This window comes from Gobius niger (genome assembly GCF_951799975.1).
Source record: "Gobius niger genome assembly, chromosome: 4".
Lineage (NCBI taxonomy): Eukaryota > Metazoa > Chordata > Actinopteri > Gobiiformes > Gobiidae > Gobius > Gobius niger.
In genome coordinates this window covers 15211325-15238398 of record NC_136855.1, presented here as the reverse complement: position 1 = coordinate 15238398, position 27074 = coordinate 15211325, and the positions used below count along the sequence as shown (strand labels likewise).

General features: G+C 40.8%; 1 protein-coding gene across 1 annotated transcript in view; it reads left to right on the top strand.

Moving 5' to 3' along the window:
• The window catches only part of LOC306962511 (protein diaphanous homolog 3-like), a 168888-nt gene extending 148270 nt beyond the window's left edge, over window positions 1-20618 (top strand). The window contains exon 29 of the mRNA XM_079555660.1: window positions 20189-20618. Within this exon, the coding sequence (XP_079411786.1) occupies window positions 20189-20523 (335 nt within the window). The 3' untranslated portion in view covers window positions 20524-20618. The remainder of the gene's footprint in view (window positions 1-20188) is intronic.
• Window positions 20619-27074: the final 6456 nt, after the last annotated feature.

Here is a 27074-nt window from a genome sequence, read left to right as displayed (position 1 = left end):
CATACATCCCCCAGGGTGTTTGCTAACAACTGGCTACAAATCCAAGCTGTGTACAATCCACATGCGCTTCCTCAAGTGGCGGGGTCTCACACCTCTTTTCAGTCGACTATTGATTGAAATCAATAGGGTCCAATCTCATCAACACTGTCCTGCGGAGGGCCCAGTATGTGATGAGCGACTGCTTCTTATGGGTGAATCCATACCTTTTGAGGTGATTGGGTTAATATGTTCCCCCGAGTCACGACGTGGGTAGCCCGCTGTTTTGGCACGATATTTGTCTGCTGCATTGATGAGAGGTTCATTGGGTGGACGGAGTAATGCTTTAAAGACTGGTTCAGAGAAAGTGTCTCAAGCTATTCAAAGAAATGTTGTTTTAAAGTTTAGATGCTAAGGTTTAGGCAGAGCTACAATTTTTTTTTAGAGATGTATAATAATGATAATGGCCATTAATGCCATACTCCGTGGTGGTAAGCTACTATTGTAGTCACAGTCCTGGGGTAGAGTGACGGAAGCGAGGCCCCTGTGACCCCCACCTTTACTTTGATTAACCTTTGAAACTGTCTGTTACACTTGACAAAGGACTTGTGTCTTTCACCAAACTGTTACACAACATTATTCTGCACATTTCTCGCACATCTCAACCATATACTATATTTGTTATATATCCCTCCAATATAGTCCTTTTTGATTTGCTTTTGATCAAGTGAATTTGACAAACATTTCTTGTGTATAGCCCTTCACACTGCCCTGATTGGCTCTGTGCATATGTTTTGAGTGTGTCTTGTGTGTAAGAGCATATTATGTCCTCTTCTGAGAACAGGCCGACCCATCGATGCATGTATTTTTAATTGCTGCAGCCGTCCGAGAATCAGAGCTACTTAAAATGCCCCTGGACAGCGGCTAGACTTAAAGGGGCTGGATGCAAGTTGGCCATTTTATACTCACTACTGCCACCTCAGGCCATATGTGTAACTGCACCTTCTACATTAAGCTCGTGCATGACGGCAATTCGGACCCGAAGTGACACCTTTTTGAGTGACAGTGCAGGATTTTAGAGGCAGTTGTGGTGAACAGGTCTGAGCTCATTTTACACATTAGGGCATGGCTGGAACATCTAGGTGGAGGAAAATACTTAATTTTAACATATTTAAACTCCCTATAGTCCCTTTAAGTTCTCTTATATTGTCATTCGATTTGTTTTTGGCATCCATTTTACTCTCTTTCTCCATCTTGCCTCTCCACCCCTCAGCTTTCTGGGTCTTATGTGGTAACTGAGCACCTATGAGACGAGCAACCAGCTAGTCTAATTGGCACAGTCTGCGTGGTGACAGTATTAGTACGCTGGTGACTTGGTAATGCTGCTTTCTCTTCAGTGGTGAGTGACTCACAGCTGCTGTTAAAGGTGCATTATGCAACATTTTATGTCTGGGAAATAAGTTGATATTTGTTCGTATTTGACCTTCTAGGGACTCAGTAGCCGAATGAGTGGTCAGCATGGCTTCTTTACTTTGCATCATGGTGGTCTCTAGGACGCTCCAGGATCAATTGTTTGGGAGGTTTCGCAGCTGACTGACCCTCTCACCAGAAAATACAGAAAAACATATAATCTCGGAGCTTTGTAGAGTGACTGTGATCGAAAGTAATGGCGCCATTCTAGCCATTCACAGCCACCGGGTCATTACAAAGTCAAATACACACATATCAATTTTTTTTGCATAAAAAGTTGCGTGATGCAGCTTTAAGAAAGAGGCAGACAAATACTTAAAAACTAGGAAATTGTGCAGTTTCTTTTTTCATGGCACAGAAAACTTTAAAGAACTTTATTTTTTAGATTATGTAAATCTAGTCTCAACAAATCTTTTCTTTTACTTTCTTCCTCCACCAATTTCATTATTAACCTTACAGGAAAGGTCTAAAACCTATATGCGTCATGCTTAATGAACCTCTTGCATTTCACAAATTATTCAGATTCAAAACCAAGTAATGGAAGTTGGTTGTATATGGTGCAATAAGGTAATTTAAATGTGAGCCATCTGTCACATACACAACTCTAAAACAAAACTATAGTAAGTAGTGGTGGTTGAATCTATGTGTTGGTGAACCGGATACTATTGATCATGAAGAATCAGTCATCTGCAAAGTGTTTTTGGAGTCACTAGAGACGGTTGAGACAATGACCCATCACAAGGACAAGTATCCAGTCCATTGGATAAAAAGTCTAAACCCTCAAAATAGATGGGTGTGGCGTCAAGTTACTGGCAGATCAACTCTATGAAGACTTTGTTTTTAAGTGGTCTGCGCTCTATAGTCACAGTACACTGGTTCAACTCCTATATGTAGTTTGCCTGTTTTCCACGTCTCTGTGTAGGTTTTGTCAGCAACCTAGATAAAGCAGGCTTGAAAATAGTTTATGTTGATGATTTAACCAGAAAACAAATACCATTACCACTGTCTAATTTGCTGTGTTTTTCTATCACCTTTATTCTTGACAATTACCAGTGTCTTTGTACGTGTGTTCTATGTTTTTCTAAACATGTCCTATACTTATGTCTTTATTTTCTCTTTCTCTCTGGGCTTCTTGGCCATCTTTAGTGTCGCTCTGACACTGTCCAAAGGAACATCCAGCACCTATTCCATCCCACTTTGTCTTATAAAGTAATCCTCCCACACCTGCCCCTTACCTTTTTCACACATTTCCCTCTCGCTGTTTTACATAAATGTCACTGAGTTGCTCCACTGAGTGCTACTGTCACCCTGGCATTAGCGCAGTGGTCTTCAGCTTCCTCCTGTCTCATACTTTTAATTCTAATCGGTCCTGATTTGATCTCATTTTCTGCTGCCAACTGGTGGGACTGTGGGTGTTTCGCTGCGCTCCTGCCCACGGGCTCCTTGTGTGTGTGTGTGTGTGTGTGTGTGTGTGTGTGTGTGTGTGTATGTATGTGTGTGTACGTGCGTGCGGGTGTCATGTTTATTCATCAAAGATTAGATCTGAAATCAAGTGAAAGCGTAAAATTAGCATATTGTTAGATTCAGCCGCTATGAAATATGGAGCTCTTTCTTGCTTTCTGCTCCGGGAGATCTGGCTTAAGCACAGCTGTTTGTAATTGTTGTGAGGATATTTACAATAGCGGCGGATATACAATTCATTATGTATTTAGATGCTCTCCAAAGTGAAGATATTCAAATGGGCCTCGCCAAGAGTGCAGTGATGGCAAATTTGGGGGATTTTGGATTGCTTTGAAGCTCTGATACTTCTTTTAATATGATAGAGGGTTGGAATTAACTCAAAATTAACCTGACTGCAAACACGCTTCAAAGGCTTCTTTAAAGCATCAGAGAGATCACTTTGAGTGAACCGTATTACGAAGCCCCGAGTGAGTTAAGCATTATTTTTCAATCTCACCAGCATCTTTAGGCAACGTCTGGGTCTTCGTAATATGATATGCTTTACCCTATATGTCTCACAACAATGATTTCCTCACGATACTATAAGACAATTTGTAATTAAATTTGTATATATATTTTTTTTTCTAAAGTTATTTAAAATTATTGCTGTGTTAAACAACAGCAGGCTCAATGTGTGTGCATGTTTTATGTAATGACGCATTCATGTTAAATGCAATTTATATCTTTTCGGTCAGTTTGTTTAAATTCTGTTGAAAAAGTATATTTAATGGAATATAAATAATTGTTGCATACTTTTGACCGATGGTGGTAAATTTGGGATTTGTCAAAATGCTGCTGTTTTGACCTGATTTACGGTTTGCTCTCGCTCTCGCTCTCATTTTGCAAACAAGGAGTGACTTTTCGGTCCAATCAGGAGGGGAGGAACTTGATCGCTTTCAAATTTCAGTCTCCTCACTTTGCAATCTTACAGACTATCACTTTAATGTTTAAGTTTCTGGATCTCATCCCCATCAGATGATGATCAGGTTTGAAGATTTCTGTCCATCTCCCATAGACTTATATTGGCCTCTGCCCTCCATCTGACAACACCAACATGAATGCAACCTATAAATCAACCAAAAGTAGATCTTATATTTAAATACTATCAATAAAAGTAATTTGTGTGTGTGACTGTTTGATTGACTAAGTGTATAGAAGTGCAGAGCTGCTCCCTTTGGTGTTCTGGCAGTTGTCTTGACATGACATCATGAAAAGTATCTTTACATCACAAACATTTCACAAATTCAACAACCAAAATGTTGTGTCATCTTACATATTGTTTGTTTATTTACAGACCTAGCAATCAGGTGTTCCACATTTTGAAGCAGTAATTACTTTTGAATCTCTGAAAGGTTTTGATGCATTTGGAATTGCCTTTTGTATGAATTGTGCTCGACAAATGAACCTGCCTTGCTTATTCTTATTGTATTATTGTTTTGTAGTTTTGTGCTGGTCTATTATTTCTACCATCCATGCAATCATTGCAGCAAAATCAATATAACTTTAGAATACCCCTCCCATACTTCTTTTGGCTCGCTCGCCACGCTTTCAGACTGGGTGAGTCTTTATAATTAGTTGCTTTGATGTGACTCAGAAGACGACAGCTCTGCAGTCTGTCTGCACCATCTCATTTCTCCTCACTCTCACAATAACAATCTGCTTTCTCTTCTATAGGTGCAAATAGAAGAGCTATTTCTCGTGGCTTCTTCTTGGTGGTCTGTGTGTTCCCCTCAGAAGAGATGAGGTGCTGAGATAGCTCAGGGGTGAGAGTTATAGTACCAATAAAAAAGAAAGAGGAAAAAGGTGGGCTTCAGACACCAATAGAGAAACGAATGAGAATAAGAGGTCTGAAAGAAGAGTCCCATGGTTTGAACAAAAGTGCAAAAACTGCTGTGATGGAGACAGGCTGGTTAGCAGGCGGACTTTGTCAGAGTGAGAAGCAAACATAGAGAGGGAAATGGTTAAGAGATAGAGGATGATGTGGCTGTCTGTAATGCGATATGGCAGATGCGATTTTATTTTTAGGACACTAGGCCCCAGAACGATAGGTTTTATAGGGTTTTGAGTGGGTTGATCTTTTTAAATATTCAACTTCAATGAAATATGGAGCATGACTCGAGGCTGTTTGGAATTCATAAGTCTGTTTGGCAGGACTGGCCCCGCATATCGAGAGCTGTCAGAGTCGCCCGTGGTGTTAAACACATACCCTCATCTGGCATGCGCAGGGTCCACAAAAGGACACGCAGACAGGAGCTGACGTTTGGAGGGTGAAATATTTAATCACCTCTTAATGTCAGGACAATGGCTGATTGTGTCCGGTGTCACATTATGGTGTGAGTGATTACCTCTGCGACAATAGAGCACCGATGCTAAATGATCCCTATGCGGAAATTATTCAGCTCTATTCAGGGATGATATCAATATAGGAGACATTCTTTACAATTAAGCCCGCAAAATATTTCTTCAGTAACTAAACTAATGTTGCACTGTTCAAATGAGGCAGGGAATTTACTTCCCATTTAACAAAAACTTAATGTAATTCATTTAGTATTTCAGTTGAATTTTTGTGGATATTGATAGTATTACTTAAACCAAAAGGTAAGCAGAAAAAAAGAAAACTACCGTATTTATGCCTTAAGTATGTATAATGAGTCATGGTTCTTTATACTGCAGGCAGGCCCTGGATTACAGTCTATCTCAAATGCCTGAGACTGTGCCATATAAAATGTCCCCTTAAATGGATACAAATATGCGGCTTGTTTCCTGTCCCCTAAAATATGTATCTGTTTACAGCTGAGCAGAGATAGTCTATACAACTATACTGCTCATTTATCATTTTGCCTTCCCCTCAGTCAACCAGTTCATTAATCGGAGCTACTCTGATGACAAGCTTAAGCTGAATTTGCTATGCAGTGGGTCTGTCTACGGGTGCGATTCGAGGAGACGTGTCTGGAGGAAGGCATGAGGGAGATCAATATTTTTCCTCACCCGGTGTGACAGGTGAACTCTGCAGAAGAAGGCACTAGGCCGTAGTTAGTGTGGAGCCCACTGAGAGGAAATACATATGCATTGAGAGGCTACGACTGCCGGGGATATTTACCAGCTCCAACCTCAAAAACAACAACAGGTAGCACAGCCTGAAGAACCAAGGCATGTTTAATTCATGCCAGAGGCTGCACAGCACACCACCTCAACACTTGTTTCTGTAAAATAGTCTTATTAGAAAAGTGCACTGTGCACTTGTTGTTGGTCATCCATACACTGTTTGAAGTTATATGTGCATGAAAGGGAGCAAAAGAGGAATACCTGGAAGTGATGCTGTCCCTGTTTGCTGAACTATTCGCAGTCCATTACCCGGCTTGTAGATATAATTAGACTAAAGCAGGAGTAAAAGCCCCGGCGGCTGTGGCCATCTGTCAGGTAGAGCTCCGCTTTATGATACTCAACTGTTTTTGTTTGTATTGTGAAGCGTCTTGTTTTTCTACCCTAAAGGTGATTGTTAATTGTTGCTGACCAGAGTAAAGACTGTGGCAAACTGCAAGAGAATAAAGGGCGTGCTGAGAATGCAGGGCAATTTGCATATCCATTTATTTTCTTTGTGAATTTATGAACGGACACCACTGAGATTTATCAGCATTTGTTCTGTGTTTTAGGGAACTTGCTATAATTAAACAATTTAGCAACTGCTGAGATGAACCAAACTCCAATGTTCTAATAGTAGTAGTTTTAGTAATTATTATTTAATAACTATCAGTGATGTAGCAAAGTTGACTTAATTTTGTATTTTTTTTATCTATTCTTCTACAGCCATTGCAATGGAAGCTTATTTACATTTGCACTACTACCTTATTTCTTAAAGCAGTACTAAGTAACTCTTGCCCCTAGAGGCTATAAGCGCAACTGCAGGTGTCGTAGCAAGTTATGTTTTTTTAACTTATTAATTGTCTTGGAGAGTAAATACTACGCTGACTGGAAAGGCGAAGGGAGAGAGGGATATTGTACATCCAATTATACAATGGAAATATTTTTTTTCACTCAAACTTGGCTGTAAATACTGTTTAAAGTGACGTTAGCCCGCAGTTAGCTTTGCCTGATTAGTGTGTATTGCTTCCTCCTGTCCGGTGGCAGTCAAGTTGCAAACATGGTTTTCTTGCCAGAGACACCAGGGGGAGATGAAAGACCCTCCAATCATCCCATAAACACTTGTATTGCCCCCACAGGGACTACGTAAATGATTTATTAAGGTAAACACGTTACTTAGTACTGCTTTAATTAAATCCTTTATTTCTATCAGTAATTTGTATTTTAATTTAGCGTCACTTTGAACTTGTGGTGCTGAGGAGGACCACTGGCGTTAAACCAGTCTTGCTTCTGAAGCATTGTCCGAAGCACCAATGCGTGTTAACGTGATGTCACGCTCGGCTGCGGCTCACAGTAGCCTTGGTTCATCAGACTGCAGAAACTCAGCCCCTCCATCGTGTCATTGTAGACATTGATTTTAAGAAACAAACACCCTTGTACCTTAATCACGCTATTAGCTTTTCTGAATCCTTTTAAAGGCTCGAAATAGCCACATGACTTTTATAAATGAGGCCTGGTCTTCGGGATTGCATCATGTCCGATTCTCGAAAATGTGCAAGTATTTGTTTGTGAGTCACACACAGGGTGCCCTATAAATGTCAAAGAGCTGTCCCTTTTCTCCCTTGAACCAAGCTGTTATCTGGGACACAGTGCTTTCTTAATTTTAGTCACAGATTAATCCATCAGTGATGTGTGGAAGTTTCAAAGAGATTTCAAATAAAAACAAGAAGACGAAGGCTTCACTTTTTAGGGATTTTTTGAAAAATTCATAAAAGATTTGTTACCAAGGGATTGTGCCACATATGGTTAAATGTGATAGAAAATGCTACGTACACAGTATGACGGTGTGGCATGGCTCAATAGAAAGAGCTTTTTTCCCTAAACGTATTATTAGTAAGTCTGTTTTGTTTTTTTATGTATGTACTGACAATGCTGTCATACTATATATCCAACACATTTACCAAATCACAACATTCAGTCTATGACAGACCAATCCATCAACAAAAGGTACCCGCTTGATGTTTTCCAAATGAAGGTGTGGGCTTTGAAAGGTAATAGCACAAATGCGATGTGTGGGAGTGTCTGTGTTCCTTTCTGATCATTGCTAAATCAAATTATTACCTGCCGGCGCACTTGTCAAGATGTGATACCTGCTTTCAAGGAAGCAACAATTAATTATTTTGCTATCAATAACATTGTCTAGTTTTATTTGTCACAGCAAACCGCTGTTTTGTCATCGTTGCTCACTTTTCTCTCCTGAAAGCCTTCCACTCGCTCTGTCTTTTGAGAAAGATTTGAGGCTGTTGGATGTGGGAGAGAAGTGGAGGCCAAATTACAGTTCAGCAAAAGAAAACATTTTGTTATGCATTAGAGCAGGCCAGGCTTCACTTACCTTTGTACTGGTAGTTTACACATTATCCACTGCAGATAGTTCTAGTGCTATCTCAAAGCCTCTCCTGCTTTCTCACCCTCTTCGTCAGCAATGCTACAGTTCATTTTGTGTTCTTCCAAAACACAAATCAAAGAGTTTCAAAAGTTTTACTCGGTTGTCCTGCTTTTGCCTTTCACCTTTTAAGTGTTTTATTTTGTAAGATGTATTTTTATTTAACCCACAGGACCAATCTTTCAGAGTTTGGTGCGATGCCAGGTACTGATGTTTAATTACAGCTAATGCACACAGGGAAGATAACAAGCTGCTGGAGATAACAGCTAACATATATTTCTAATCTTTACGTTTACTTTAGCTTGAATATGAGAGGCTGGACATGTGGCGATGTACAGCTGTGCCTTTGGATATGACAGAACTATGAAAGAACTTTATGACTCTCAGGGGACAACATCTCTCTGGCGTTAACCTGAAAATATTAAGTTCCTGAAGAAAAGTCCAACATTTGTGGTGTGGTGTGATGCTGTGGCCCATGAAGCCGTCTGGACTGCATGTTGTGTATCAGCCCGAACACACAGATCCACAGCTCCCTGGCTACTCGTATTAAACTTTGTTGTTGGCATTTGGCAGGTGTCTTTAGTCCACGCTGTATTGGGGACATCATGTCTTAGTCTCATAGATATAATGTACTAGAGATACCCAGCCCCATTCCTTGTAAAGGTCCCGAGTCATCTGTGAAGCTTACATGGCTGCTCAAGCTGCTCCTACGAAGCCTGTTTCTTAAAAGGGCGAAAAGGTTTCCACTTTTTAGGGATGATACACAAAAACCAGCATGGTTAAAAATATTTCACCCGGCCCAGCCTTGTCACATGGGTCATAGCGATTTTTAGATGAAATAAAAAAACTCTTTGGAGCCAGGCTTTTAAGCAGTGCTAGGGAGGCCTGAAGTCCCATTAGAATCCTGTTTCCAAATTGTCTTTTGGAGTCGCCCCTGGCCACAAGGGGGTGGTATTTACAGCAATGTCAGCTCCCCACCATGAGGACCATAGAGAAGCCCATTCCTCGTCCATTGGTTAGTCCCTTATAAAAGCTGCTGCTGCTGCTTCTCCATGAGGAGATAGGCTGTCTCAAATGACAGTTAATCTTTACTTACAATGCTAGTGGAAAACATGTCTTTGCTAGCTCTTATCTAAACAAAGTCAAATTTGCTATTTCTACAATTTTAAATCAATGCGTGTTTTCTTATTTTAACCAGTACATACCTAATGAACTGGTTAATAATATTCTAAAATATCAGAGTATGTGAAGCCATGACCTAAGCTTCAGTCCATTCCCTCGTCTTTTGCTGCTGTTATGCTTTATGACAAAATCCAGCCGGGCAAAAATGACAGCGAACACAATCCTAGAGGTCAATCTTTTAACTCGGGATGTTGCTCTATTAATCTGTGAGCCCTAAAACAGGCACAATTAGACATTTAAAATTGTACACATAAATAAGATAATGCAACAGCAACAGAGACAGTAAAGCGGTCATGCAACGTGCAAACAATCTTGATAATATGAAGGCCAGCCTTTATCGGTCATGTCAGCAGTTTTTTTGTGTGTGTGTGTGTGTGTGTGTGTGTGTGTTATATACATCAAGGGCTGTGTTCATACTCCAGTCTTTAAAAGGCAACATACCTCCATGCCTTTTCCAATAGCCACGACCAGATTAATGATTTATAAAACCAGCTGAATAAATCTGTGATCTGTTAGAGTGGTTTATTAAAGTTCAGTGTTTTTCTTTGCAGGATAAAAATCTCATTTTAAAGTTTAGATGGGAACGTTGAGTTTCCAAAACCCTGTCATATCCGCTTGTAAACGCTTAAAAAGTGAGGCCAAACAGTCACCAATAGACAAAACCTTCGGTAAACTGCCAAGCGAGGCTAGGCCGAGTTGTGATTTATGGTGTCTGTGGAAGGGTGCGTTTGATCTCGCTAACTTGCGACTTGTTGTGCCAGTCACTGCGCCGAAAGGGAAAAAGTCACTTCACACTGCCTGTATATTTGTGCGGCTGTCTGACTGCTCTCTTCTCTTCTTAAAGTGATCAAATACTGGCAACTTCATAAGAGCTAAGGAGAGTTGGGGAGAGGGGAGTGAGAGATGAGAGGCGAACGCTCATCTGCATCTGTATTTGAAGTGGCAAATGCAAATGGGCCAAATGATCTGACAAGAGGAAAATGTGAATTCCGCAGCGCAGCTATTTGCAGATTAAAAACACTTTCCCCCACGTCTTTTATACCGCCACAAAATGCCATTCTATCAGGCGTTTTGCAATCTACTGCGGCTCCAAAATCGTGATGATATTCTCCAACATTTCCATCGGTTTTGAGAGATTTTAGTTGAGCGCCGCTCCAGCGCTGCTGGAGAACCAACGTCATAATGATCAAGATAAATGTTTAGACTTTTTATATAGGAGTCCCTCTCCGCCAACCAATATCAGTGATCCTCGACCGCAACTTAATAAACTGTGTGATATGTTGCCGTGTCTGGTCCAGTAAGGGTCTGAGTGTGTGGGGACTTTGTCAAGAAGTTTGCCATAAATAAATAAATGCTAATAAGAAATAAGAAGAACTCAAACACGAAGTCATCATTTCGTCCATTCAAAGTTTGGATAAAGAGCTAAATGAGGGCTAAGGCACTCTGAAACAGGAGTTGGAACTAAATAATTGCAAAAGTCTCCGATCGAAGCGTCTGATGTTTCACACTAGTGATACCTTAGCGCTGTTGTCAGTCCTCATTTGGCTTGATAATGTGAGATACGCAAGTCCTGAATTAGTTTTACTCCAATTAAAACAGGTGCTGAATTAATTTGCCCAATTTTTTCTCTTGCCTTTGTTTTTTATTTGTTCCGCAAAGGAATACTTTGGTTCCTTGTAACCAATGGAGATTTGTAAAAGTTAATAGTCACATTTTATGGCAAATCTGCTCAGGAGTAGAAAAAGCAGCGTTTCCCTCTCACTTTTCGCCTGGCAGCCAAGTAAAGGACAGACACATGGCGCCTGTGATGTTCTGGTTTTAGCCCAGTGGTATTTTTTTATTTTTTGAAACTCTCCAGCTCCTTCTTACTTGCGTGACAACTTTGCTCATTTTGATACCATCACTTCTCGTGGATGAGTTAATTGTCACCACAATGTTGGTGGCATTTGATGATTTTTTCAGAGGAAAAGGGAGAGAGAACAAGGGAGGACTGGTGCACTGGTCCAGACTTGAGTGTCTCTATGCTGTGCGGATTCCTCCCTTGCGCCGCATGCCTGCTAACTTCTCCAAACTTCAATCGCAGCGGAGACGGGCGCAGGCGGGGGGATGAGTAAGAAGCTCATCTGTGTCAGTCAAAGTAGCACATTTAAATGGAGCAAACAATCCTATAAGGGAAATGAGACGTTTTTTTGATATTTGCACATGGAAAACCCCAGGCGCGATTTCATAAATATCAGGCAGGTTCAAAAGAAGTTTAAACAAAACCATGACAGCGGATTGTATAGCTTTTAATATTTTCTTGTTCTTCATGCTTCCAACCGCTGCAAGTGGATCTCAGCGACTTTGGGCCTTAGGCGGTGCGAACTCTACAAGGGTTAATTAGCTGATGGCTTTTTTGATGCACCGCGCACTTGATGCTTGTTATTGCTCTGTTGGAGTGTAACTCAAAGGCAGTCCCCTGGAACATTGGTTTTGCAGTGTCCTCACACCGCAAGGTTTGCAGGGATAACCACTCTGCCATCATCCTTTTGCATAATTTTGCTTTCAATGTAGCGGCGTACTCTGTGCATCACTTCATAATAAGATAAACAAAGTAATTGGTTTTGTCCAAAAGTGTATTGTACGACAAAAATACAAAGTTAATTGTAGATTCAGACTGAGGAGAACCCATGGGAGCTTTTTAAATGTAAAGCGGTGTCCTTGCGATTTATTTCCCGACTCTAATTTACTTTTTTTGTCCGCCTTGATGTACTTCAGTATTGTGACCTTCAAATGTGATCAACAATATTGCAAATCATTATACCTTCACCATTCTGACAGCGATCCTTGTTTGTATCTAAACACAGGTATATGTACTGATGGAAAAACATGCATTTCTCGTATATAAAGGGTGTTATCTTAGTTTTCTTGTTGTTGCATGATGATTTCGAGCAGCAAGTTTGCAACAGGACGAGACAAAATGGAAAAGTGCTGTGAATATATGCAATGTTTCAGAAAGGTCAGATTTCTGAAAACAAAATCCTGCAAGAACAGCATCACCTCTCGACTTACAGCAAAGTAACAACACAAACGATATGGGCGGTTTTTCGAGCAGAAGCAATAACTGAGGCAGTAAGCCATTATATTTTCAAGGGCATGTACTTATATAAAGTATTTGGAAGCGGCGGATCTTGATAGATGGCAGTGAACCATGGAGACGAGGTCAACAAAAGCGGTATAAACATTCTGAAGGAAAGGGCCCGTCTAACAGGTTTGTTCTCGATATTTATTCAAAAGGTCTAGACCTTTTTTATCCTCTCTGTATTTTGAATGCCTTAAACATCGTGTACTTTTCCACAATGGACAGCTCCTGTACGACTGAGAGCCTAAACAAACACCGTATTTCATTATATCTGTCTCTCCTGTCCATAAGCCATTGTCTCAATTCATCACAACTACATCATTTGTGCGTGTTTAACAGAGAGAGTGAATGCGGAGCTACCTGTGCTTCAAAGAGCGAGTCAACGAGGTGTAGATGGTAATGTTATAAACAAAACGGAGCCTGCCTGCCTGTCGCAACACTGAGGACCAACAGACCAGGAGCGAGAGAGGAGGAGGGAGAAAAATGTAGAGCTTTTGTCGAGAGATACATTTAGTTGTCTATATAATTTAATTTAAAAAAAATTCAATGCTGAATTTTATGGGTGTGCCTCTGTGAAGGCTATGTTAACACGCTTTCATGAAGTTATAATAGAGCTGTGCAAATAATCGGAAATTCAATTGCGATTTCGATTTTTACACTACACGATCACAAAAATAGCATAACCGGAAAAAAATAAACAATTATTAAGGACGCCCTCCCACTTGTCCATCAAAAGTGCAAAAAATCCGGTTTGTGTGTGCGCGTCTGTTCAGCTGAAATACCAGGGCAGTGTGATAGAACTGTTAATAATATCATACTAATCTTTTTTAAAACGAGCTCTTGAGATAGCGCCACTGTTAAGTGCTCACCTTGTGCTGAAAGGAGAACAGCTGTTTAGAAGCCTCGATATCTTTTGCTCAGGTGCTCATTTTGTGTAGAAGAGTCTAAAACTCTTCTTCATTAGCAGATCTCAACACAGCTCAACGCAAACTCTTCGCTGTGATGATTCTTTCTATTTCCTTCACACACGCGCTAAAGGTCCGACATAAAAACATTAGCGCTGTTTGATGATGTCATCAGGCCACTCTGCATCAGGCTCTGTTTGCTTGGACAGGTGGGAGAGCTGGCCAGCAGGGGGCGGGTATCTCTCAATAAAGGATTAGTTTAAAAAGCATATTTAATCTTTTTTTTTATTATTGTCCAAAGAAAATGTTTTGCATAGTCCATCCACCCATGTTCTTCCGCTTTTTCCGGCGCCGGGCCGCGGAGGCAGCAGTGCTAGCAGAGATACCCAGACTTCCCGGCCCATGCACACCTCACCCCGAGGCGACACCAGGCCACAGAGACATTCCACAAGGCCTCCCAATAGGACCTGCCTGGAACACTTCCCGAGGGAGGCGACCAGGAGGCATCCGAAACAGATCCCCGAGCCACCTCAGCTGGCTCCTTTCGACGTGAAGGAGCAGCAACTCTACTCTGAGCTCCTCCCGGGTAACTGAGCTCCTCACCTGATCTCGAAGGGTGCGCCCAGCCACCTTGCGAAGGAAGCTCATTTCGGCCGCCTGTATCCGCGATCTTGTCCTTTCGGTCATTACCCAGATCTCATGACCATAGGTGAGAACGTAGATCGAGAGGTTTGCAGACCGATACATAGTTGTATCGCATAGTTGTTTTTTTAGTTAATTCTTTATTATTATTATTTTTTAAGCAACAAATAACCTTTGAATAATCGAGATTCCAATTATCACTAATATAATCGTGATTGTTTTTTTTTCTAGCAGCTCTGCGTTATAAACTGAGGGGACAGAGCAAAATCTTTTAAAACTACAGATTCTGGGCCTTGTGTAACAAAAACAGGGACAAAGTCTGTTTATTCTTTTCTATCTACGAAAATTGAGTGCCGTTTTTATTTAATCACACAGCCGCAATTGTTGTCAGTTAAAACGACAACGTGATTTGACCATATCGGCTCCTGCCCTGCGTCAACAACATAACATTCTAGCCTTTAATTATATAATTTACAGCTGTATGTTTTTGACAGTACTTTGGACATTACTTTTGTTTCATTTGCATAGTCTGATTCAGAATGATTCTTGCCCACCTGTATTTAGCTCTCCTCAGGGCATACAATAGTCCCTTGACATTAAAGCTGTTTGGATTGCTTTGGAAAAGATCTTACCTTTTTAGCTGTTGTCAGAAAAGCACTGAAATAAGTTTTAAATTACCCCCTATATGTTTTCTTCAAAATGACTATATGATAATGTTCCATACTGTGGCTTCGACAAAAATTGGCAATACTTTTAACCACTTACCGTACAGACTAGAAAGGGGAACGCTGTGAATATAGTCTGTGCTCTTCTTTAAAATAAGCCAAGATGATCATGTAGCTATTTTCTGTGGAGGTACAGAAAAATACCCCTTTGTACACGTGGCAATTTTCTCTGCATAAGCCACAGTAAGACTTCTGTGTTCTTGCTGGTCCTGATTGTGCATGGCGTTGCGGGCGTGGGGCAGATGACAGGTTTTTAGAGGGGAGGCGAGGACCGGAGCGTGATGGGGGAGTGTGCATATGGGGAGGAATAATTGTCATCTTTTACAGTTGAGGCGCCACCAAAGAGAAGAGGGAAAAAAAGACAGGGACCAAAGCGGGGCGCCATGGGATAATGAGAGGAGACTTTGAGCTGCTGTAAATGATCAGTCAGAAGGAGTGCAGCAACATAGTGTACTCATGTCATTCTTATTTTGAATTCCTCACCACCTCTAGTTTGCCTAACAAGTGCGCAGTATGTGTGATCCTTTTGTTTTTTTTCTTTTGTAGAATCCCAGAATCCTACTTTGTTTTCATGTTTCGGTGGAAGGAATTTAGAGAAACCATAGAAAGTGGGAGGACATGCAGTACTATTTACTCGGCTTGAAACAAATGGACCCCAGGTAGAATAGTTTTTGCTGTGGTAATACATATGATATAAGATAAAGATGCACCGATAACCTTGAGTAGCAACCTTATAACATGCAGGCAACACCTTTAGGAGAGTGTTAGCCAAGCTCACCTCCATCATGGACAACACCTCCCACCCACTGCACGGGACTGTAGAGGAACTGAGCAGCTCTTTCAGTGGAAGACTGAGACACCCTCAGTGCAAGAAGGAGCGCTACCGCAAAGCCTTCATCCCCACTGCTGTTAGACTGTACAATAAGACTGTAAAGTAACATGTGCAATACCCCCCCTTTGCAAAACTACGTGCAATAATCTGTCAGCTGCACTTTATTCCCTGTACCAGCATCACTTATTGACAACCTGCACAAGGACTGTAACTTTACACCCCGATATTTTACTTGTATAACCTGTTCTAATTTTTATCCTATTTTTATTTATTATTATTCCCTTATTGTTATAACTCCGCCCCCTAAGATTTTTTGCTTTACTATTGTACATAAGATTCCTCGTTTTCTACTATTTAACTGTTTGCACATTTCCCCGATTGTAACAAGTGTATTTTTCCGTTGTGAGATCAATAAAGGATTATCTTATCTTATCTTACCCCACTTTCCGCGGGGCATTAAAAAGCATTAAAACTGGCATTAAATCTAAATTTATTGGGAAAATAATGACATCGCTTTACTGTGTAAGTTCCTTGAAAATGGCAAATAGTAAATGGTCTCAACTTGTACAGCGCTTTTCTACCTTCATGAGACCAAAAGCGCTTTACAGCAAGGAACCAGTCACACCCATTCACACTCTCACTCTTTTTTTTTAAAGACAAGGTGGGTAAAGCGTCTTGCCAAGACATGTTAAGCTGGCGGCCCGTGGGCCAAATCTGGCCCGCGAGATGATGTATTCCGGCCCCTGACTTGTAGAGCAAAAATTCCTGAGTATGTCAAAAAAAAAAAAAGGAAGTCTCTAGCCCATTCCTGTAAGGAGTTATGATTTTTTTTTAAAGGAAATAACCAGTATTCTCTGGCCATTAGGGGGCAGCTTAAATAAAGAAAGGGAAAGAATACCACACGTGTCCAGCAGAGGGCACTGACATAATAAGAGATCAGGATATGAACAACACATTATAGCCATGTGGTAAATGGTAAGTCTGCCCCAGGGCAGCTGTGGCAACAATAGCAGCTTTACCACCACAGTTTGTAGTGAATGAATAATTACTGTAGTGTACTCTGAGACACTTGTGACACAAGGTTGTAAAGCGCAATATAAGTGTAAACCGTTATTCATTTATTGGAAACATGTTTTCTCAATAGTATTTTCATGTTAACTTTATATGCGGCCCGTGACCCGAATGAGTTCGACACCCCTGGTCTTGCCCAACGTCAATGTGCATCTTCAGGAGCTGGGATTCTAGCCCCTGCCCTTCCAATCATGAGACAACCCGCTCGACCAACTGCGCCACTGTCGCCCCGCAATTCTAAAATGATGGTCTAAAACATGTTCAGCCACAGTTTTGGCTGAAATTGACCACATTTTTTTTGCTTACACGTTGCCTGTTTTGTCCAATTATCTTTCCTTTGACTTAAGTGTTGCAAATATGGCTCTTTTTTTTTTAGTATATAGTATTTGGGCATTCAAAATAGAATATCTTTAAAGAACAGAGATTTACATCAGTGTTGGGCACAAGGAATTGTACATTTGGAGATGTTTGCATGAGCTCTCAGTCCAGGATTTGAACCTCGTAATAGATGTTTTCAAAGTTGACCATTGGACCGGGTTGTTTGAGCTGACAACGTTAGGATTGGAGCTCAAAGCCAACGGATGAGCGTGAAAAAGCTTCTTGATCCTCAACTCAAACAACCTAGTCCACTTGATGATTTTGAAAACCTCTACTTGGCGCCGCGTCGACTTGTCAGAATCATGCCTGTAGCGCACAACGTAATGCTGTCGACACGCGCACTCCACCTATTGTATTTCTTAACTTAAATCCGCAGCCCATTCCATCTCCTCTTTCCCGCTTTTATCCTTATTTATTTGTCAGAGGTTGCATTCAGGGACGTTCCTTGTCATTCGTCAGTGCAGCCCATAAAACACACTGTCATGACTGACTGGCCACGCTCCAAACTCATTACCTATTGGCTGACGGAGCGGGTCGCACTGTTCTGCACCGTTGTGTTCCTCCGGCTCCTGTCCCCCCCCCCCCCCCCCCCCCCCTTTTTTTAACCAGACATTATTTTTTTCTGTGGCTGGGGAAACTTTAAATTCGGCGTCGGTCGGTGTCTTTCTCGCCACTCCTCTCAGCCTCGCCGCTCAAGGTCACATGAATATGGATTGGGCCATGGCTTCCAGCGCACACATACTGATGATGAAGTCTAAGATCCACTCAGAGGGATTATAATGCAGAACGCGGGGCGGATCTGGGCCGCTGCTCTGCCCCCCCCCCCGTCTGTCTGGGTGAGCCTCTGTTTTTAAAGCCCAGGTTGGCATCAGCAGAAAGAATCACTGAAATCAAATTCTGTACCATGTTTTTTCTATTGGGGATTCTCTACATAAAATATACTACAAATGTTCTTGAGCAAACACATCATGGGTAAGAAAAGTTGTACGTCTGACCTGATCTGGTAATTAGCTGCATCCCATTTAAACTATTGTGACTGAAGATCAAGATTTAATTTCTCACTACTTCATGAACTTCATGAACTTAGACATGCCTTTTACACAAACCTCAGCTCAAACAAGAGCAATTGTTTTTCCCCGGTCTCATTTAATACACAAACATCTTTGTCGCGAAAACAAAGTGCTGTTTCGGCCAACGAAAAAGGCTGTAAACCTGACGATTAGAAAGACCCATGACGATTATTGAGATCAAAACAGAGATTGCGATTTTGATTAAATTTCGAGTAATCAGCCGATGGTTTGCTTTTGAGACAGAGGCGAACTGAATGTGCAGGATTACTCATGCATAAATGAAATAAAGCGCAACTCCAACATCGGCCGGTATGATTTTCATTGAATTAATGCAACAAGATCAGGAGCTCAGAAAACGTCAATCTGTCATGGCTGGTTTGTTTTAAATTTCAGATGTTGATTTTTCAGACAGAAATAAGACAAATGACTGTTGTTCCCACTTGTCACAACACTGTCCTTTTCAAGCCAAAAAAAAAATCCATATTAAGACAAAACTAACAATAAACTTAATATTCAGGCTCGTACTAAGTGTATTGTTACATTTCCAGATAAGGCCTTTACCCAGTCATCTGCATTATGCGTACTAAACCACAAACTACTGTTGCTTTCCTTGTTTGTGTTGTCTACATTTGCATTCAAGCCACCGCACAGCTAAACGCTCTAATGTATAAATTATATGAATTGAATGAAAAAGGAATGGAGTGAGTGGCGGGATGACGAGGCAGGAGGAAGTATGATGAGGACAGTAGGATACTGGGAGATTGGAAAAGCACTGGATGTACGGCCTTATTGAGTTTCTGTTGTGGTTGATCAGCCATATCCATTTCATCATATTGGGCTGGCAGCGTGCCACTGTCTGCGGCTCGAGGTCTGTCCTCATCACGGAGTCTGTACATGCCTGCCGTGTTGTTTGTGCCGCACTAAAAGCAAGGCCGCCTGAACACGGACCAAATCACATCATGTGCTTTGCATGCGTGCCTGCTTCCTGAGCCTCTCTCTGTTTGTGGAACGACTGATATAATTTGATCAACACTTGTTTGCACATTTTGTGCCTTTACTAGTTCCACTCTCTGAAGTCAGTTATCCAATTTAAAGCTAGAATTAGGACCATACACGCTATTTTTTTCTATTATTTTTTTTTTTGACAGAATCGTTGGCTGTGGTTTAAACTAATTTCTAACTGAACATGCGTCTAACATCTTATTTCTTCATAAAGATGAGTTTAAGCTCTTCTTTGCTCACAACTATCAGGAATTAAAGAGGAGCTTTACTGTCATAGCATAGCCCGCTGTTAAAACAAAAGTCGATACAATTTGATGCAAATAGGTCTTTTTTTTTTTACATAAATGTATGCGTTTATAATATGCATACAAATTTCAATCCACTCCTTGGAAAAATCGTGTACAGGTCCTTTTAAGTTTGGACTAAATCAGGTATATCAGGATTTACTGTGTAGTAATAGTGATGTATGGCTGGTTCAAAAACCTATTTACCACATGTATATGACATAGCTCTGTTTTTATTTGAGAGGGACAGGCAGAGACAGATACATTTGAAAATATCATTTTTGCTGAACAGTCATTTCTATCCATTTCCTGTTACTGTATGTTTAAATCCACCCTCGCTTGAACCTCTTTACATGTGCTTTCCGAAGTGTCTGCTTTCTCCTGCCGCATCAACCTGTGTGATTCGGTTACTTTCCTTTTAATACGTCTCTCCTGTTTACATCCCTCAGCCTGGTATTTTCCTCAATTGTGCTCACTGCTTTTGTTTCTCTGTTTTTCTCGCTCAGAAAACAACAAAGCGCCGCTGCAAAGGTCCCGCTCTCGGCAGAATATCAATGCGGGACCCGAGGCTGTGAGAGCTACTGCCCCTTTCAAGGAGGCTCATAACGAGACCGAGGGCCATCCATCTATGGGACGAGCCAAGGCTGCGGCGGGACGGAGGTACAAACACCCCCCCGGGCCGGACAGGGAGCGGGCGATCGACAGAGAGGTGATCAAAGGGGGGATGAGAGAGAGACAGGTGGAGGCAGAGCCAGCGGTAATTCAAACAACACCTGCCGTGACGATCGGCAACGGAGACACAGATGTGGAGGCTCTGCTGGCAAGGCTTCGGGCGCTGTGAGGAGCAACACTCCAATATTTACTTGTTTACGCTGAAGATAAATACACTTTTGTCCGCAAATTTTGAATAATTGGCCTTAGGAGTTGGAGTGATGAATGGAAGACACGTGTTCTGTGTATATTCTGTTATACTCTTATAATAAAGTTTCAACACAAGCATTTGCTTACTTACTAATGTTGATGAAAAGAACTTAAACCTTTACAAATGTGGTCTTTTCTCAAGAGCTGCACATTACAATATGAGGAAAATATGCAATATTCCATAACTGTCTTGAATATTGCAATAACATTTCGATATTTTACTGAACCATTGCAGTATGTTTCAGTTGCAGTACGTTGAAACCAAAATGTTAAGTAAAAAAAACTAAAGGAAGAGGATGCATGTGTTCAGCCCTTTGCAAAAGAAAGTGTAAATCTCATCCAGATGCGAGACTTAAGTGATTCTGCGATAAATTGCGGCTTCAATATTTATTCAGTGTCACCTAATATAGCTATTATAATAATCAGCACTGTCGATGTTTATATTATATTTATATTTGTATTATAACTACCTTTGCCCACAACCATTGTTCACTCACTCCAGATGGAACAACTTATATCTTGATCTTGTGATCTTTTCCTCATTGTAAAAAATATTTCATTCCAACGCCCAAAAAAAAAAAAAAAACGATTAAAACTTCATGGGCGACCTTGTATTAAATATTAACATACCAAAAATAACACAGTAGCAGGACTTTTTTATTAAGACAAGGATGGTTCCTGAAAGCTTTATGCACCACAAAATGAATGTATTGCAATTCTTTGTTAATGGTACTTTCAAATGGTAAAACTGTGATTCCACTTTGACCAAATTAAGTACCTTTTAAAAGTAAGTACTCATTAACATTATAGTTAGCAGCTTTTGACACGGCTTCATTTATATACAGCATAACCCAAGTAGAACCGCTTTTTGTTTTTGTCTAAAAGGGAATGTGCAGAAGCTGAGCACTTTGATTGCATTTTGAAATATGTAAATGAAATGTATTAGCCGTCCATATTATTTCCTAATATATGAATCAGTTTTGCATGTACTTTGTGTTCCTTCCTGTAACTTCATTACCTTCCTTTTATTTGTGTTTATTATTAAATACTTTTTTTTTATTTGATGTTTTTTTCTTTTCTAAAAAACAAAAGTCTTAAAAATGATTGAGCTTATAGCAATTCTCTGCTGCAATTCACAATTATATACTTATTTTGCCGTTTCAATGGACTGTGTTTTGTCTGTTTCACTTCTTTTTTTAAAATAAAATGTATGTATTGGTAACTTTTATAGATGCATTTACAATAAAACACATGCAAATTGCTTTATGTTTCTCCCTGTATTTTGTTTTGCTGGTATGTTTTTACTTTCATTATTATCCCAGATAAACGCAATGATAGAACGTGTTTCTGCTGTTTATGTTTGGGGTAAATGCTTTATTCAGTGAGTCTCTTCAGCTGTGACCTCCAATCCAGTTGCAGAGGGGGAAGTGTACCCCTCATGTTGGGCAGAATTGCTGCATACTGAGAAAATACTTTGTGGCGGTGGCAATGTTGCGAGACTCCTTAAAGCGTTTGCTATTTCCCCATCTTCTTCACCCTAAGCTAAACCACCCCCGTGTTCTTAACCAGCCAATGTGAATTTAAACATTTCTCATCTCAAAGCATGTAGATATTATTTCCACGCTGAGCTAGCTGCTGTACCATGTCTGCAAGTGCTGGTGGTGCCATAACAGGCTATGTGGCCTCACGAGTTTGTTTTTTCATTATCACCATTTACAAGATTGTTTTAGATTGTTTTGTAAGACGAGGGTATTATTTTTTTTTGTGTCCAGTATTTCAAACCTATATCGTACTTTTCAAACTGACATAAATTCACAATAGATTCTCTGAGTCTGGTACTTCACAGCAGTTGACACATAATTGAGACGTGGAAGCAGAAAGAGATGAGGAGCCATTTAACATGCAGTCTAATGACGAGGTTCTGCTCGCGGTCATCTGTCGCCGTCTACATGACTACCACCAGTTTGAAATGTAGCTCCATTTGGAGCTATGTCAACCTCAACGTGGTGCATTCACTTAAATACCATGTATTAATCGCAACAGCCCCAGCTAAACTGTCAGTTATTTCATTATTCAATGCTTAGCGGCACAGCTTTTTCTATTTCCATCTGGATCTGGAAATATTAACCTCTTTCCTTTGTGTTTCTTATGGCTAAATATGTGCAGTATTTAAGCCTGTTTGTCAAATGTTTACAGGCTCTCTGGAGATTTGCAAACATCGTGGTCTTCTTGACAGGGTTGGAGGATGTTTGGCTTCTATCTTCAGAAGCTTCATGCACTTTTCTTCAGAAGTAAGACCGTTTCGAAACACAACATTTGGAGAAGTGATCGGGACTGCTATTATCCCTATTTTCACTCTATGTTTACACTGAACACTTTGACAAATCAAATAACAATTGTTCTCAATCAAACCCGTATTTCTTTTGACATTTTGACTTTATTTTCAAATCCATCACTGTTATTTTGATCTGAAGGATTAACTGTGTGGGTGTGCTCCTTTGCCTAGTATCATGTTTTCTGGCATGATCTTACAGTATAATTAATATGCAGAACAGATTTGAGAAGATTAATGTTTCAACACACCCACAAAAATGTCACCAAATGTTTCATGAATACTAACTAGATATTCAGTGCAAAACCAGGTGACTTTTTTTTTTTCCTCTCAAAATGGAGAACTTTTTAATTGTTTTATATTTGATAAGGACAGAGTGGAACTGTCTCAAAAATGGGATCCTGGCGCTGCATATGCTTCGACAATACATTTTGTTAATTGGCTGCATGTCTTCGAGATCCAAAAAGTGATTAGACTTTGTTCCAGCATCTGTGAGGGATGGTGTCTTTGAAAAGAAATCAGGAAAATGACCGTCTAAACTCGTAGACGCCGCAAATTGAGAGGAGACTGCGAGCATAAGGAGGCTACAGTCTTGTTTTGCCGAGGGAGCCTTCATTACTCAGAGGCCCCTGTTCCAGCCATGAGCTTTATCTATGGGGCTAATAAAGTGCTGCGAAACATATTGTGTGGCAGATTGCAATCTGGGCTCCTTTGATTGGAGATGAAGTTGGAAATGTGTCGCAGGATTTGCATCTGATGTAAATGCGGAAAGAAAGAAAAAAAAAAAAGTGCAAACAGCATCAAGAAATATGCAGATTTTGAACACAAATGCTAAGAAAAAAGTTGGTACTGAAGAGTCTCAGTCAAGTGACAAGTAAGGATGCATTATAGTGTACATGATCTTGGTTATTAAAGGGATATTTCAGGATTTTTGACATAGGGCCTCATTTCCTAGTTGTCCAGAGTGTTGCTGGTACCTGAAAGTGATTTGCCTCAGGTGCAGTGTGGAGTGCGTATGACTGTTTTTAATGCAGGCTGGCTGATATCGTAGAAATGCGCAAGCCTTGCATTGGCCTAGCGCCACAAAACTCTTTAAACATAAGAACTGCATGAATTACAAAAAAAATATCTCCAGGTACCAGCAACACTCTGGATAACTTGGAAATGAGGCCCTATGTCAAAAATCCTGAAATATCCCTTTAAGTGTACAGCAGACGTTTGAAGCAGACTGAACCTATAAATGTTCTTCAGAATTGTACTGTGTATTTGCCAATGTTTTGTATGAAATACCTACATTTGCAGCTGTGTGAAATTGTGTTTGAATGGTACGATCTTGCTCGCCCCCATCAAGTGAGAATAAATGATGTAATGTACCGTGCTTTATATTTAGAAATCCAATCATTGATATGATTATTGAGCGTACATCAGTGACTGTATGCAAGGAGAAACTTGAATCACATGCGTTGCTAGATAATGGGGTAGCTATGCTTGCACGACATTACATTCTAAAGATTCCATAGTTTTATATTGTGGTGGGGGATAGGCCTGAATACTTGTGCGTTAAAGGAACAGGCCACCGTTTTTCCATACTGAGATATGTTCTTACCTGAGCTTCGACGAGTTGATACGTACCTGTCTGGTCTTTGTGTGTGCCCGTGGAAGAGTGTGGTCGCTTCCAACTTAACCCCCTGTAGGAATACATTGGGAGAGGCCAAATGCTAACAACATCTTTGGTTGTTGTGCGTGACAGAGGGCACGCACAAAGACCAGACAGTTATGCATCAACTCGTCTAAGCTCAGGTAAGAACATATCTCAGTATTGAAAAACAGTGGCCTGTTCCTTTAACTGTCAAAATGCAAAGACTTCGAAGCAAAGACTGGTTTATGGATAATATCTCAACAGTATCTGGTTCTGTCCACATGAAATGAATGATCATTTTTCCCTCTATAGTCTATCGTGTGAAAAGATGGCCGTTATTTCAAGCACAACAAATTCTGGGCACTTCAAAAAACAAGGTTCAACATTCGTGGATTTTTAGCTTGATCCTCTTTCTCAAAACTTAAACCCATTGAGTTATAGGTCCTTGCCATCCATCGTAAATCATGACAGCAAAGTCTTATCAACCATACAGTGGAGTTCAACAATGCAAGTAAGTACAATGCTCGTAATTATGCTTTTGACATTTGCGTAATTTCCCCTCTGTTGTTCTCAAACAACTCCTCCACTTCTCTCCCGATGCAGGAAGTGCGACGTTCTGACACCTTTCTGTGCAGACGCCGAGCGGGAGCGGTGTGCCAGCGGCGCAGAGACAGCCGCTTTCGTGCTCCTTGGGTCCCGGATCCGCAGCGGCACTCTGTGATCTCACCTGTTTTGGCAGAAGCTTTGCCGAAAACACACACAGACGCGGCGCGGTGACACCGACGAGACACGGCAACACGAAAAGGAGAGGCGCCCCGGGTCACGATCTCACGGAGGGGAGGAACACGACATTACACTGTGGTTTTACAAATTCGGCTCATTCTGTTCCTGCAAGCATCAACATAATAGATTAGACGTGGGGAGTGGAAAACAGCATATTGTGGGTAAGTCTATTTTTTGCTGTTTGCAGAAATAAGAAAAGCGAGTTTGTGCCAAGATTACACACATGCGTATTATTTGTCCATAGTGAATAATGGATATTTCATCTTGTAAACCTAATGGTCTACAACACTACATACTCAAACATTACACAACTTTATAAAACACTAAGCACTTCATTTCCAGTCATGATGACCACATCTTGCTGTTAATGGTAACCACAAATAATCACAGTCCATTAACGGGTGACAAGAGGAAGAGTTTATTTGTGTCGTTGGTTAAGTGGACCACTGGATAATTCGTAGATCTTTGCACCAAAGGTGACAAAGCGCCATCTTGTTCAGTGTTAATTTCATTGGCCATACAGTGCGTATTTTGGCATAGTGTCCGCCATGACGTGTCCAATGATGTCCAAATACTGTATTTACTTTAAAGGTCATGCAAAATCGACTTTTTGGAGCTTTTAGCCATGTTGTTATGCTATTTCCTTGTCAAAAACACCCCCAGAGTGGTTTTTGGCTTCATTCACGCAGTTCTCAGTAATCCTCCTGAATCCTGCTCTCTGAGCAGCTGAGCCGCCCTCTCCTGGTGAACGACTGACTTGATCAGTTGTGTCGTCACAGCGGAACGGAAGTGCTCGACGTAATGTCTTAATTCTATGCTTACGGCCTGATTTTAATTTGTAAACCAGCTTTTTCATTATTTCTTTTGTAAGAAAGAAATAAAGGGGGAAAACAAAAAAGGATGTGCCTGAGGTGCTTCCAGGTCAGCTGTGGCCAAAACAAATGCACTGAGCCCTGAGCGTCTGAACAGACGTCATGTTTGCGCTGCAGCTGTGAAGATGGAGCTCGTTATAACCTACTCTGGACACACCTGTTCTTTTTTCTTACCTAACGATCATGTCACGGAGAAAAAGAAGCGTGTTTGGCTACGAGGACTCCAGCTTTCTAAAGAGGCCACTCGTCCGAAGTTGTTTTTTCTCTCCGGGATTCAGCGACTATCACCAAAATATTGTTTTTCTGTGACTGTCTCTGATGGATGTTTGGTGAACCTTCGCCTGAATCAAAGTGGATTCACTTTTATAACCAACGTGAGTCCCATAATGTAAACAGCGATGGAGCAAAGTGGTGAGTCAATCCAAACACGGGTTAGCTTGTGTGTTAGCATATTAGCATGTGTGTTAGCCATTTATGAAGCTGTGTTGCAGGTGTCAACTCCTTGTAAACTGCATCGTGAAGTAACTTCACTTATTGCTGTTTATTTATATTACCGTAAAGTTGTATGTGCGGAGAGGGGGCGGAGTTAACTGAATCGAAGCATTGTGTCTTCCGGGTTTGTAAAATACCTCCAGAAAATACTAATATTTGTCACAAAAATGAGTGCTCCATAGTGGTAGAGGTACAATATATCATATAAATGCGTATACTTAACTTTGGAATGGCTAAAATAGCATGATACAGATCCTTTAAGTTGTGAAAATTAAATGAAAGGAAAACAAGATCCAAGCTCCTTATGCAACCATTTTTTTATTTATTTTTTTCCAAAGAGCCCAAATCCCCAA